General features: G+C 33.1%; 4 protein-coding genes across 5 annotated transcripts in view; 1 reads left to right on the forward strand and 3 right to left on the reverse strand.

Moving 5' to 3' along the window:
• On the reverse strand, window positions 1,098–4,244 carry LOC107647790 (rust resistance kinase Lr10-like). The gene is made up of 2 exons (XM_021105737.1): window positions 4,235–4,244; window positions 1,098–2,372 (listed from the first exon to the last, which is right to left on the reverse strand). Exons 1-2 carry the CDS (start codon window positions 4,242–4,244, stop codon window positions 1,276–1,278), a joined length of 1,107 nt encoding a protein of 368 aa, XP_020961396.1. The 3' UTR covers window positions 1,098–1,275.
• LOC110263869 lies at window positions 5,075–5,947 on the reverse strand. Its single transcript, XM_021105738.1, has one exon. The coding sequence runs from the start codon at window positions 5,945–5,947 to the stop codon at window positions 5,075–5,077; it is 873 nt and encodes a 290-aa protein (XP_020961397.1).
• On the forward strand, window positions 6,274–11,557 carry LOC107647791 (rust resistance kinase Lr10-like). The gene is made up of 4 exons (XM_016351840.2): window positions 6,274–7,145; window positions 7,578–7,610; window positions 8,355–8,378; window positions 10,206–11,557. Exons 1-4 carry the CDS (start codon window positions 6,305–6,307, stop codon window positions 11,456–11,458), a joined length of 2,151 nt encoding a protein of 716 aa, XP_016207326.1. The 5' UTR covers window positions 6,274–6,304; the 3' UTR covers window positions 11,459–11,557.
• The window catches only part of LOC107647792 (rust resistance kinase Lr10-like), a 3,250-nt gene continuing 1,181 nt past the window's right edge, over window positions 12,600–14,668 (reverse strand). Inside the window, exons 2-3 of one of the 2 annotated variants that reach the window (XM_021105367.1) lie at window positions 14,421–14,453; window positions 13,894–14,232 (exon numbers count right to left, since the gene is read on the reverse strand). In XM_021105367.1, coding sequence (XP_020961026.1) covers window positions 14,147–14,232; window positions 14,421–14,453 — 119 coding nt within the window. In that variant the 3' untranslated portion in view covers window positions 13,894–14,146. The other variant, XM_016351841.2, reaches the window with a different exon arrangement.

Below are 14,668 nucleotides of genomic sequence, written 5' to 3' on the forward strand. Positions count from 1 at the left end.
TTTCTTATTTTTCTTTATTGTATAGTTCCATTCTATAACGTAATATAAAAACTAAAAAAGAACAGAAATTATTAAGGTTCATAAATAATTTATTGATTAATTTCTATCCTAAACTACACGTTAGGAAATGTTTGTCAATATGTTACAGAATTATCATTTTCTCCTTTTTGTGTGGCTGCATCCTTTTCTTCAAATGCCTTAGTTAGTACGTCTCTTAAGTTCTTTATTGAAAATTCAGCACTTTCTTCAATTGATAAAATAAAAAAGGAATAAAGATTCTTGTTCTGGAGGTTTATAAACAATTTCTCAAGTAATTTCTACCCCAAATTACGAAATGCTTGTGAATATGACAATATGTGCCATAAATATGATGATGACTAGTCGTTTATGTTAACACGTTGATTAATAAATAAAAATCAGATTTTGTATGTCCCAGCGAGTATTTGACAAGTAAGCATTGAATAGTTATGCAATTATTCCAGCATTCACTATCCAAATTGAAAACTCTACTATTTCCAATTTTCTATTAATTAAAAGATTAAAACAAGAATAAGAATATTACTATATTCAGTGGGGCCTTATTGCTGTCTACTTGAGCTAGCGTGCAAAAATTTTGGACAATTCTTTTTACCGTAAATTCAATTTTAATTTTAAAACTTTACGGGGAAAAAATTATCTGACGTAATTTAGTAATGTTACAAATAAATTTACAAATAATTATTTTAGGTCATGTATAGCTGATTGTTTTAATCTGCTCAATAGTCTTAGATTAGTATCTTTTTTCACACGTAAAGAGAGAAAGTAATAATGTAATACATGAATTAGCAAAAATTTGTTCTAATTACCATTACCATATGAAACTTACTAGCATGTAAAATTAAGTAGTATTATTTGTGTTTAATTTCTCCTTCTCTGCTATTAATATTCACCTGCATGCATGCTACCAATCTCACCATAACATACAATTAACTTAAAAAATAATTTTCATAATTTATGTGATCAACAAATTTCACCCTTAAACTAGTGGGAACGAACATAAGTACATACCAGAAATAACCAGTCTCGCAAACTAAGTTTCAGATGTTGTATTACAAATCTTGTCTTGACAACCACAAGTACACATAACAAATATTTCAATGATTGATAACCTCATTATGTTTTTTCTATAATCAGATGTCTAAGAACAAATATATATACTAATACTGCAATTTATTTGATATAACTAAATGATTCGTTAGTTATAATCCACTCCGAATAATATACTATTAAATCAAACTAGTCTGCTTCTGGGATTACTTCCAACTCCAAATTCAGACGTCTTGCTGGAATAATTGCACTTGAAGTAGTCGCAGCTGCAGATTCAAAAGGATTTGGCGGCACTTTCAACTTGCTTTCCTCTCCTTCAAGCATTTGAACTACACTTTTCATGGACGGACGCTGAACCGGGTGCCACTGGATGCACCATAGTCCCACTATTGCCACTTTCTTTGCAATTCTAAAATCTCCATCATCATCAATTGGAATATATGTATCATCTCCTTCAAGCAAATTATGTATCCAATTCGGATATAGAACTTGAAATGTTTCTTGACTCGCATTTGTATTTTTTCTTCCTCCAACCATCTCAAGCAATAACATCCCATAACTGTAGATGTCGGATTTATAAGATACATTGCCGAAGTTTCTGGAGAAAACTTCAGGCGCCATGTAGCCTAACGTTCCCCTGGCTGCAGTCATGGACACTGTACTTTGATTCTTGGAGCATAACTTAGCCAAACCGAAATCTGAAATTTTTGGAGTGAAACTTTGATCTAACAGGACATTGTAAGGATTAATATCAAAATGCAGAATTCTCTGATCACAGCCTTGGTGAAGATATTCAATCCCTTTAGCTATGCCGAGAGCAATCTGATGCAACTTGTTCCATCCAAGGAAGGTTTCTTTGTCGGTGGACGGAGCGATGAAGCTCTGGAGATTACCATTGGGGAAGAAGTGATAAACTAAAGCGCGGTGAGATCCATCAGCACAATATCCAAGCAAGCGAACCACGTTGACATGGTGGATTTTGGCCATAGTTCCCACTTCATTTATGAATTCTTTCCCATCTCCGTCTGTGTTATTGAGGATCTTTACAGCAACCAGAATTTGATTGGATAATTTACCTTTGTAGACAGCTCCATGAGCTCCTTCACCCAACTTGTCCTTAAACTGCTTAGTAATTCTCTTGATATCAGCATAAGAGAATCTGGTTGGGTTTAATGCCTCATAGTCCTTCAAAAAAGTTTGAACTCTTTGTTGATCTTCCCCTTTGCTTCTATAATAGCAATATATATAATACAAGGCACCCAGTGTTGAGAACAGGAGAGCTGCACCTGCATGCCATTATAAACACATTGTTAGTCAACACATAGTTATTTTTAGCCAATTAAAATTATGCTACCAAAGAACTCACCTTTTTTTTTTTCCAAAGATAATAGGTTATATTTCATTAATTATTAAAAAATGAAATACAAAGATATCCAAAAGCAGGACAGCATAATAAAAGGTGGGGATTTTCCAAAAACACTACACTGAAGGTATTCATCCAACGGTGCGTGGTCGAAAAACGAAGAAAAATCTTAAAGAAGAAATAATGATAAATCAAATTGAATGCAACTAAGGGCTTGTCTCATGGAGATGACGACCTAAACTGGGAGTTCTTTAGATTTCACGAAGCAACTTGACAGAGCTTGCTAGAATGGCAGACGGTATAGAAGTAGAACCTTCAAAAATCAACTGGTTGCGAGCTTTCCAGCAGTTCCAACAAATGATAGCAAGCAATTGAGGATTACGGCCAGCATTCTTCAACGGGTTAAGTATCTCTGTTGATGCAGTCCACCATGTCCAAAAGTCGTTAGAACTCTGAGAGGGAAGACAGTCACGAAGATAACTCTGAGACCATACGTCTTTAATTCTAGAGCAATCGATCAAACAATGAGTGACTGTTTCCGTTGCTTCATGACAGCAAGGGCATATTGGTGATATAGATGGGATGCGGTGATGAATCTGAGCAAGCACCGGAAGTCGGCCATGAAGAGCTTTCCAGATAAATAGCTTAATTTTGTGAGGCAAGTTCAACTTCTATAGATCAATCCACGGCTTTTTCTGCTGCATATAATTAGGGCAAAGCTCCAGAGGCGGATGGTAAAATAAATAGCCAATTCTGTAACCTGAAGCTGTATCATATTGCTTGGATTTGTTCAAATCCCATTGCAATTTGTCCCTACTCTGCTGAATTTTAACTGACAAAATCCTGTTTGCAATGTCTTGGGAAAATAATTCTTGAATGAGATTCTGATTCCAATTTCTATCTTCAGTAATTAGATCTTTAACTCTTTGAACCAACTCAGAAATAGCCTGTCTATTTGGCATGTCAAAAATCATTAAAGGATACGGAGGAGGCAGCCAAGGATCCTCAAAGGTTCGGATATTCTCACTAGTACCCACAGCCCAATTAAGACCTTTTTCAACAATCTTTCGGCCTTTCAGTATGCTCCTCCATCCCCAAGAAGGTAAGACTCCAATTTCTGCCGTTATAGCATTACCATTGCTAAAGTATTTACCTCTTAAGATTTTGGATAATAAGGAAGTAGGCTGTGTTACAAGTCGCCAAAACTGTTTGCCTAAAAGCGCCAGATTTTGGATTCTGAGATCTTTAAATCCAAGGCCTCCTTCTTTTCGTGGGCGAGTCATAGTGTCCCAACTAATTCAAGCCATCCTCCTTTCAGAATCTTTTTGTCCCCACAAGAACTGAGAAAGTAGAGTGAATTTCCGAAATTAAACAATCAGGCAACTTGAAGCAAGACAATGTATAAATAGGAATAGTTTCTCCCACTGCCTTAAGCAATACGTGTCTACCACCTGACGAAAGAAGATTGCGCTTCCACCCTTGGATTCTTTTCCGAACCTTTTCTTTGATCATACTAAAAGAAGCCTTTTTCGATTTAGAGACTGTAGAAGGCAAACCAAGGTATTTATCCTGAGCCCCAATATGATTAATATTCATAGAGTTAGCCAGTAGTGTACGAGTAGTGGACGGAGTGTTGTGGCTAAAGAATACAGCAGATTTATTAAGATTTACCCTCTGGCCACTCATGCTTTCGTAAGAATTCAATAAATGCAGGATATTTAAACATGCTTCAAGATTAGCCTTACAGAATAAAATGGAATCATCAGCAAACAGGAGGTGATTGACCTTGGGACATCGCCTATGTATCTGAAGACCCTGAATTAGTCTGTTTTGTTCTGCCTTGTGTAGCAAGAAGGAGAGACCTTCTGCACAAAAAAGAAAAAGATAGGGGGATGGAGGATCTCCTTGTCGAATACCTCTATTTGGTTTGAAGAAACCATAAGGTTGTCCTTCCACAATAACAGAATAAGAAACAGTTGTCACTAATTCTCGAATCCACATGATCCATCGGGAGTCAAAACCAAACTTCTCCAATATAAACCAAAGAAAGTGCCATTCCACCCTATCATATGCCTTACTCATATCTAATTTTAGCGCCATTTCATTTTCGAGACCCTTTTTTTTGTTCTTCAAGTAATGCATACACTCGTAAGCAATTAGGATATTATCAGAGATTAATCTGCCTTTAATAAAAGCACTCTGAGTAGGGCTAATTAGTCTATTCATCATACCCTGAAACCTATGTACAAATATTTTGGAGATAATCTTGTAAAAGACTGAAGATAGGCTTATTGATCTTACCTGAGTCATATCTTTAGTATCAGAAATCTTGGGAATAAGACAGATCTGAGTGTGGTTAAAACCCTTCAAGAAATTCTGCCCCCTGAAAAGAAGCTCTTAACTGCTCGAAACACATCACCACTAAATATGTTCCAGAAGCTTTGAAAAAATTTTGCTGTCATACCATCATCTCCTGGAGCACTTTGAGGATGAATGCTATTATATAGACACTGTCATGGATATACCTACTAAAATCAATCATATTAGGTCCACAACAAAATGCTTAAACTTGTCTATCCAATGCAAATAGAATAACTTATTCTAGTAATAAGAAGAAAAAAGGATTTATCCAAAAGTCAATGTAAAAGCTGGCAAAATAATGATGTTTAATCCAAGTTTAAGTTTGTGACCTGTAAGGGGTAAAAAAATGGATTTATAGAGTTGAGTTCCCTTGTTGGATTGAGTTCCCTTGTTGGATTTGTTGCAACCAAGAAAGCATCCACTCTTAAAAGTTTTTGTTGACCACCCAAAGTCTAATGGACTCCACCGTGTCCGATTGTTACACACGGAAATTGGCAAGACATGACGGGACAATTTTGTGCAGAATACAAGGTTGGACTCGACGACATCGTCCTCATCAAAAGAATTGTAAATCGGGCAAGATAACAGACCTCCGATGAGGATGTTTGCAGGCACACCTGAAGAGCAATCAAAGAAAGTACAGTTTGTTGGCTCTAGAGAATCAGAATAACTATCGATAACAAGTGAATGTTTAATATATCGGAAAGGATAAAATGATGAGTAATCGAGTCTGAGAGAGAGTTCTGGAAAACAGTGTTTGGGATCATAAATTTGTAAAGTTTTTGATGTGTAATTAATGTGACGGATGGGGAGTTTCACTGAAGAAGAAGAGCCACGCAGCTCAAGAATATTGGTGTTGTTTTCTGAACAGTACACACGCGCGGGACATCCAACTGGATCATCATCACCATCCCCATCGTGATAGCAAATTCCTATGCTCAGATTCAAACTCACAAGCAGCAGCAGCAATAATGCTGCCATGGTCGTTATGGCAAGCAAGTTAAGGGAGAAATTTTGTTTCTGTTGACACTTGACAGAATAACAAACTTTTTCATAGAAATCGCCAACAACACAATTATAAATCCTAGAAAAAACGGATGCAAGGGAGAAATTAATGAGTCCATACAGAATAACCATCTAGGAATGTTTAATTTTGGAGTTCACTAAGGATCGAACTCTTGACTTTTCGGATCTAGAGTTCTGATACTATGTCATGATATCACTCATCCCAAAAGCTTACACTGATAGAAAAAGATAACACTAATAGTTATATCTCTAATACTCCCTAAACCTTCATTGTACACATTGAACAAATATTCCATTAGCTCCTTATACTTTTCCATAAATTAATATACCTAGTAAGACCAAATTGCTTTATTCCAAGTCAATATTATACCAGTATTGACTAATGCAAAGACAGTTTTGCCCTTACCACATGGTCTATACTTCATGGTGTTCAACAAATTTGTTTAGCATCTCACACATACATCAATCATGATGAGCGGAGGAAAAGCCCTCTTCTGCTCATCGCTACTCTTATTGCAACAAATTTTAACTTGCGCAGCTAATCAGAAGGATAACGGAGAAGCATGTAGGCCTTCCTCTTGCGGCAAAATCAGCAACGTAAAACATCCTTTCCGGCTGAAGGATGATCCCGCAACCTGTGGGGATCCGAGGTATGAGTTGTCTTGTGAGAATAACAGGACGCTGTTATATCTTTTTCCCGGTAAAAGTTACCAAGTTGAGGCAATAAACTACAACAACTTCACGATCCGGCTTGTAGATCCCGCCATCTCAGAGAATGACTGTTCTACCCTTCCTCGCTATTCTTTATCCCGTTCCAATTTCAGTGACAGTTACGGATACTCCTTCCAGGTCTCCAAAGGCGTCAATGAACCATACGGAACCCTTCAATATCGAGTTTTTGTCAATGGCTCGACAATGGAGGAAGACTTAATAAGAGTATTCGAGCACGTGATTTTCTTGAACTGCAGCAATCCGATCAAGGACGATCCACGATTCATGGACACTGCCCCTTGCATTGAAAAAGGTAATCATCATGTTTATGCTGTCGTTGGAGGATTGAAGGCGGTTGAATTAAGAGATGATTGCCGTGTGAAGATGGTTGCTGCCTCATCCTTTCTTGGTCCCCCACAGCGAAACTTGTCATACGGTGAAATTCATAGGAGGCTCAGCTACGGGTTTGATCTTTCTTGGATGCTGGGCGGTGCTTGTGCATCTACTTGTGAGGAGCTCGATCTTTGCTCATTCAACGAAACCGCTCAACGACTCATTTGCACGGATCTCTGTGGCAGTCCAACGGGAGTCCAATGCAGTAAGTTTTATTTTTTATCATGTAATGCTAGATAGACAAAAAAAAACAGTCATAACTTGTCTTATTTAGCATTTATTAATTGTTGTAACAATTAATAAATGCTAAATAAGACAAGTTATGACTGTTTTTTACTGATTTTTTTTTATTATCAAATATTTTTAAAATTATAAATATTAAGTTAAATAAGATAATTTTAGATTATTATTCTTCAATATTTATTAGCTTATAAAAATTATTAGGTTTATTAATACTTTGTATTATATGTTTGTATCTTCATTAGAAATCCTACATTGAAAGGTTTAGAAAGTAATTTTGTAACTTAAAAGGTTTATGTAAATCCTAGCTCATTTTTCTCTTTTTGAATTTAATATTATTTTTGCATTTATGATATCTTCAAAATTAGGGAGTTAATGTATTTCTACTGTGATTTAGGAAAAATTTCAAAGCTCCAAATCATTGCAAAAGGTATGAATTTTTATCCCTTCCGGTGTTGTTTTAATTTTTTAGGCCTTTTTTTTAGAGGAGTGCTAGATAAATAATGACTATCTTGAATAACATGAACAACCATTAATTAAATAAAAATACATTACATTTCTAAATTATTTATCTAAATCTTAATATTAAAATAACCATCCGTACACCTAGTAAAATGAACATCCGATATATCTATTATTCATATTGTTTAATATTTTTATTATCTACTTATACTTTTCTATTTTGAAAGGCCTATAAGTCGGATTGGGTTGCATAAAAATAAGAAAAAAAGTCCATAAATCATACATGAATAGAACTATATTCGTTCAAGTTGTCTTCATCCGCCAATGAGCTTTAATTAGCTCACCTGACATATTTTTTCTTTCTACTCTATTTTAAAGGTCTAGAGTTCAAACCCAAAGATTTTAATTGAAAAAAAATATGATAAAAATGTGAAGAGTGTGTAAATATGTTATGTACTTAAAATTGGGTTGTCTTCACCCAAGAAAAAAAAAAAGAAAGAAAAATCGTTGTCAAGGAAATTAGCTTAGGTATTCAACTCTAAGCATTACGAAGATTAGAACTCAAACATAAAATAATACAATTTAATAAACTGTTGCTTGTTAGTTATCACTTCATAAAAGTTATTTTCTATTTGTTATTATTTTCTTTTGCATTAATGGAAGTATATTATCTTTATCATGTGTCTAATTTTTTACTGATTATTTTCTACAGATTTTGCATATGGAATTTTGAAAGGTAAATCTCATTCTTTAACTTATATATTTATTTTTTATGAGTGATAAAATAGTAAATTTTCATTCATCAAAAGTATAAGAGACAGTAAATTCAATATTATAATAATATACTATAAAAGTATCTANNNNTATTTAATTTAATTATCGACGTGGGACATATAACCCAAAACACAATAATCTCAACAATTTGTTAACAGATATTTTTTTAAGGGTTTTTTTGTTTTACAGAAGATTTTTTTAAGGTTGAAGCCACATGTACGAGCACAAAAGCATATTGCCAAGTATCCAAATTAAATTTTAAAAACTCATTCCATCGCTGGAAACCTAGTTGATTGACAAACCATCTGCTCAATCTGCTGCTACTTTATTTGAGTAGTAGTATAATTTTTTTTTTTTTGGTGACTAGTAGTAGTATAATTTTGAAAGATCTCATGTAGTTCATATGATTAGATTTTGTCATGTTATGATGTGCAACTTATCAATTATCATCATTTACCTTTTCTTTCTACTTTTAATTAGTGTTAGATTAGATTGGTTTTTTTGAAAAAAAATTATTTAATTTTAAACCTATTTAGATATAATTTTTTTAAAAAATATTTGTATTAAAAAAGTAAATTANNNTAGATCTTTTTAAAAAGATAAAAGAAATAAGTATTTTAAAAGCCAATCAAATCTGACTCTTACTTTGATATGAAAGCTGAAATTTTTATGAGAAATTAAGAATATTTTTTTAATTTACAATATTTAATTAGAAGAAGTTTACACAACCTTGTTCTTTCTAACTAAATATACGATAAAGAAATTTTGTAAATTTTTTTAAAATTATATTATATGTATACAAAAATAATCACCAATACTTGGTTACTGCGTATAAAAAATTAAAAATACTATGTGTTTAAAATAGTTTTATATAACTAAACACATACAGTTCTAAATATAAAAATAAAATTATCTCGCTATCTATATCTATTTTTGTGTCTCTGCATGTATGCACTGCTGAGACATATGCAAAATTAAACATATCCTATGACGTTAACAATTTTGAAACAAATACACCCAATAGAAAGTTTTACACATTCTTTTACAAAAATTCGAAATATATATTCAATTTAATTTAAATTAAACAAGCTTGGAAGTTGTTTCTCAAAAACAGAAAACATGAATAATTAAAAAATTGGATTATGCTACGTGTACACTAAAATCAGCCACTAAAATCAGCCACCGGTATAAAATATATGTTAGAATACAAATACACATTGAAAATAAATTAAACCACACATGTATTTATACACAAATATATTAGTGGCTGATTCTAGTGGATGATTTTGGTGTACAAATAGCATTTCTCTTTTATTTTTATAATTAGAACGGTATGTGTTCAGTGAGAAAGTCTAGAGAGCCAATGGTATATTTGTACAATGTGTACAATGGAGGTTTAGGGAGTATTAGAGATATAATCATTAGTGTTACCTTTTTTCATTAGTTGAAGTTTTTGGAATGAGTGGTACATGACATGGTATTAAAGCTCTAGAACTGAAAGGTCAGGAGTTCGATCCTTGGTGAATTCCAGTACCAGATGGTTATTCTGAATAGTATGAGTGATGTTCAGTTTATTCATATTAGGCAAAGATTTAGTCACATTATACACTTAGACCATTGGCTCCCTAGCACTACTCTTCTCTTATATTTAAAGACTAAACCATCCTTGGATGAATAACATTACTGTTAGCAATATAGTCCTTAGCCTAAAAACAAACGTTCATTTGCATTGGTTAGGACATGGCTATAAATAACTTGTTTCACGTAAATTATATATATATTTATACAGGATTTCGCAAAGTGGTAGGCAAAGATACTGGTGAAAATTTCTCTAAAATGGATGTGTTAGCTGTTATTAAGATAGGAGTATTCACAGGAAGATTTCTAGTGCCTTACATACTCGTCAGATACACATTGGGTGTCATATTTTTTTCTGCACTTCTGATCTACACATTCCGAAGAAGACATATATCAATTTATGGGAACATTGAAGATTTTTTGCAAGGAAACACCTTCATGCCAATAAGATATTCATATAAAGAGATAAAGAAGATGACAAGAAATTTTAAGGAAAAGTTGGGAGAAGGAGGATTTGGTACAGTGTACAAAGGAAAGTTAATAAGCGGGCCTTTTGTAGCCATAAAAATGTTAGGTAAAGCCAAGGGTAACGGTCAAGATTTCATTAGTGAAGTCGCTACAATTGGCAGAATACATCATGCCAATGTGGTGAGGTTGATTGGTTTTAACGTCGAGAGATCAAAACATGCTCTGGTATATGAATTCATGCCGAATGGTTCTTTGGATAAATATATCTTCTCTAAAGAGGATAGAATATCTTTAACATATCAGAAGATGTTTGAGATAGCTCTAGGAGTAGCTCGTGGTATGGCTTATCTACATGAAGGTTGTGACATGCAGATTTTGCATTTTGATATCAAGCCTCATAACATTCTTCTTGATGAGAATTTCATTCCTAAGGTCTCAGACTTTGGTCTTGCAAAACTATATCCTCTTGATAATAGTATTGTAACTTTAACTGCAGCAAGAGGAACAATTGGTTACATGGCTCCTGAACTGTTCTACCAAAATATTGGAGCAGTATCTTACAAGGCTGATGTCTATAGCTTTGGAATGCTTTTGATGGAAATAGCGAGTCAAAGAAGAAATTCGAATCCACATGCAGAGCATTCAAGTCAATTTTATTTTCCATTTTGGATTTATGATCAGTTGGCTGCTGAGGAAAATGATGAGATTGAGATGGAAACTTTGATGGATGAAGAAAGGAGTGAGTTAGCAAAAAAGATGTTTATAATTGCGTTGTGGTGCATACAGCTGAAGCCAAGGGATCGTCCCTCAATGAGTAAAGTAGTGGAAATGTTAGAAGGAGATGTTGCAGGTATTGAAATGCCTCCAAAACCTTCATATTGTCCAAATGATGTGATTCAAAGAGATTCTGAAGTTGACTCCTCAGGAGTAGATGCTTCAAATAATTCTTATGTGTCTTCAAGTTTTGAGGAGGAAAGTACATCGAATCCTTGTTAAAGTTTTCTGCTTGATGACCAACATGGTTTACTTCTTTACAATCTTGTTTCTTAGTTATTGAGTAAAAGGACGAGTCAAGACAGTAAAATTTTTAATGAAGTTGTACGTCAGTACGTGTGTGTTTGTTTGTTTAGTCAACATTATTAATTAATCAGAATTGTAAATCCAACATAATTATCATACATAGAGCATAAAGAGAACAAACCAAACTTACAATTATAACCAATGAAGATTATCCAACAAAAGAACCTATTCTAGCTCTAGTATTAATTTTATCCTTTAATAATATTAATTTTTTATTTATATAATATTTAATTATTTTTTAATTATATCTAAGTCATACTATTTTTATTCTAAANNGTATAAAATTATTAAAAAAATAAATTTATTAAGAATAAAAATAATGTGATTAAGTATAATTTCTTTAGATGTGATTAAAAAATAATTGAATACTATGTACAGTAAAAAATTGATATTATTAAAGGATAAAACTAAAATTTAGTTCTATGTATCAATTTTGTGCCGCCGTCAATTCTATTAATGGATCCTAATGACAGAATAACATTGAGTCAATTTTGAAACGTTAGGAACTTAAATAGACAATTAAAATATTAGAGACAACTTTGGAACTTACCTCAAACCTTGGACAAAAATGATACTTTACTCTTTTAAATTTGAACCTTAACTAAACACATCAATCGTATCTAATAAAGATTTGATTAGACTTTTTTTTTTACCGAAACTTAATTAAACACATTAATTAAACTTAGATTAGTATCTTTTTTCCACATGTAAAGAGAGAAAGTAATAATGTAACACATGAATTAGCAAAAATTTGTTCTAATTACCATTACCATATGAAACTTACTAGCATGTAAAATTACATAGTATTATTTGTGTTTCTCCTTCTCTGCTATTAATATTCACCTGCATGCATGCTACCAGTTTCAAATGTTGTATTATAAATCATGTCTTGACAACCACAAGTACACATATCACTCTTCTAAAGAAAGGGGTATTAATAACATTTTTCTAAACAAAGGTTATACACTTATATTTAACTTATTTTATCAAAATAACAATATTAATACGCACATGCCCACAACGAAGTGATCAAATTATCATTCAATTGGTTTTAATAAACAAAAGCGTGCCGCACATAATATAACTAAAAACACAGTGTAGAAAAATATCACCTCTGCTTTGTTATACTTGTCCTTTTACTTAATAAGAAACTAGATTGCAAAAAAGCAAATTGCTTTGGTCATCAACGAGAAAACACTCACATACCATTGGTTGTAATTTCCTCCTCGTCAAAACCTGAAGAGCCTGAAGAGTTATTTAAAGTAGTTACTCCTGAATTAATCTCAGAATCCCTGTGAATCATATTATTTGGATAATATGAAGGCCTTGGAGGCATTTCAATGCTTGCAACATTCCCTTCTAACATTTTTACCACTTTATTCATTGAAGGACGATCACTTGGCTTCAATTGTATACACCACAATGCAGTTATGAACATCCTTTTTGCTAGTTCACTCGTTTCTTCATGCATCAAAGTTTCCATCTCTATCTCATCATTTTTCCGAGCCAATTGATCATATATCCAAAATGGAAAGTAGAATTGGCTCGAATGCTCTGCATTTGGATTTGAGTTTCTTCTTTGACTTGCCATTTCCATCAAAAGCATTCCAAAGCTATAGACATCAGCCTTGTAAGATACTGCTCCAATATTTTTGTAGAACAATTCTGGAGCCATGTAACCAATTGTTCCTCTTACTGCTGTCAAAGCTACAATACTGTTATCAAGAGGATTAAGCTTTGCAAGACCAAAATCTGACACTTTAGGAATGAAGTTCTCGTCAAGAAGAATGTTATGAGGCTTGATATCAAAATGCAAAATTTGCATGTCACAACCTTCATGCAGATAAGCTATACCACGAGCCACACCAAGAGATATTTCAAAAAGTTTCTGGTAAGTCAATGATACACTATCCACTTTCGAAAAAATAAACTTATCTAGAGAACCATTCGGCATAAATTCATATACAAGAGCGCGTTTCGAACCCTCGACACAGAATCCAATCAACCTCACCACATTGGCATGATGTATTCTACCGATTGTAGCAACTTCACTGATGAATTCTTGACCATTAGCCTTAGCTTTACCCAACATTTTTATGGCTACAAAGGGACCACTTATTAACCGTCCTTTGTAGACTGAGCCGAATCCTCCTTCTCCCAACTTTTCCTTAAAACCTGATGTCATCTTCTTTATTTCTTTATATGAATACCTTATTGGCATGAGGGTATTGTTTTGTAGAAAGCCTTCAATATTCTCATAGATTGATATATGTCTTCTTTGATATGTGTAGATCAACAATGCAAAGAAAAACATAACACCTAATGCATATTTGAGGATCATGTATGGCACTAGAAACCGTCCTGTGAATGCACCTATCTTAATAGCAGCTACTACATTTTTTTTTCCAGAAATTGTCTCTCCGGTATATCTGACAGTCACTTTGTTAAATCCTATGTAAATACAAAAATATAGACCAATTTAACCGGTAATGCCACATAAATAATAAACAAAATTATTTAATTTAATTTAACATATATAATTTTATGCACATAACATTAATAATAACATATTTATTACCGGCTCGCTTTTATCCCAAGAGAATATTATTGGATGGGAAAATAAAATCGTCCAACTCTAAATAATACGCTACGGAATGACATTTTACCTGCCAAAAATCCATATGCAAAATCTGTAGAAAACAATCAGTGAAAATTTATTAAAAAACATGGTAAGGGTGTTATTTTTTTATTTTAATATGTTTTAAAAATGTTATTTTTTGTAAAGTGTGGTTAAATAAATAAAGTACACTTTTAACATAAAGATTTTTATAAAAAATATTTTTAACATCTTTATTTGAGTAGCTGCTAAAATTTATACCTTCTGCAATGATTTGGAGCTTTGACACGTCACCTAAATGACAGTAAAAATGTATTAGCCGGCAATGGTAGTTGAACACACAAATTTCTTTGTTAATAACAAACAAACATTCTTTTCTTTTCACTGAAATACAATATATGGTTGGAATAAAAGTAACATTTTAATTTGCGGAAGAAATGAAAACATATATTGAGATTTTCCAGTCTTGGCCGGTCCCTTGGCTCTAATGTGATTAGGTTATACTCTCT

Source organism: Arachis ipaensis, chromosome B06 (assembly GCF_000816755.2).
Source record: "Arachis ipaensis cultivar K30076 chromosome B06, Araip1.1, whole genome shotgun sequence".
Classification (NCBI taxonomy): domain Eukaryota; kingdom Viridiplantae; phylum Streptophyta; class Magnoliopsida; order Fabales; family Fabaceae; genus Arachis; species Arachis ipaensis.

What these genes read in the sequence shown, in the direction of transcription:
- LOC110263869 (XM_021105738.1), bottom strand. Translation starts at nt 5,947, where the DNA reads ATGGTTATTCTGTATGGACTCATTAATTTCTCCCTTGCATCCGTTTTT.
- LOC107647791 (XM_016351840.2), top strand. Translation starts at nt 6,305, where the DNA reads ATGATGAGCGGAGGAAAAGCCCTCTTCTGCTCATCGCTACTCTTATTG. An exon ending in TCCAACGGGAGTCCAATGCA is followed by an intron (nt 7,146 to 7,577) that starts GTAAGTTTTATT and finishes ACTGTGATTTAG; the next exon opens with GAAAAATTTCAAAGCTCCAA. An exon ending in TGCATATGGAATTTTGAAAG is followed by an intron (nt 8,379 to 10,205) that starts GTAAATCTCATT and finishes ATATTTATACAG; the next exon opens with GATTTCGCAAAGTGGTAGGC.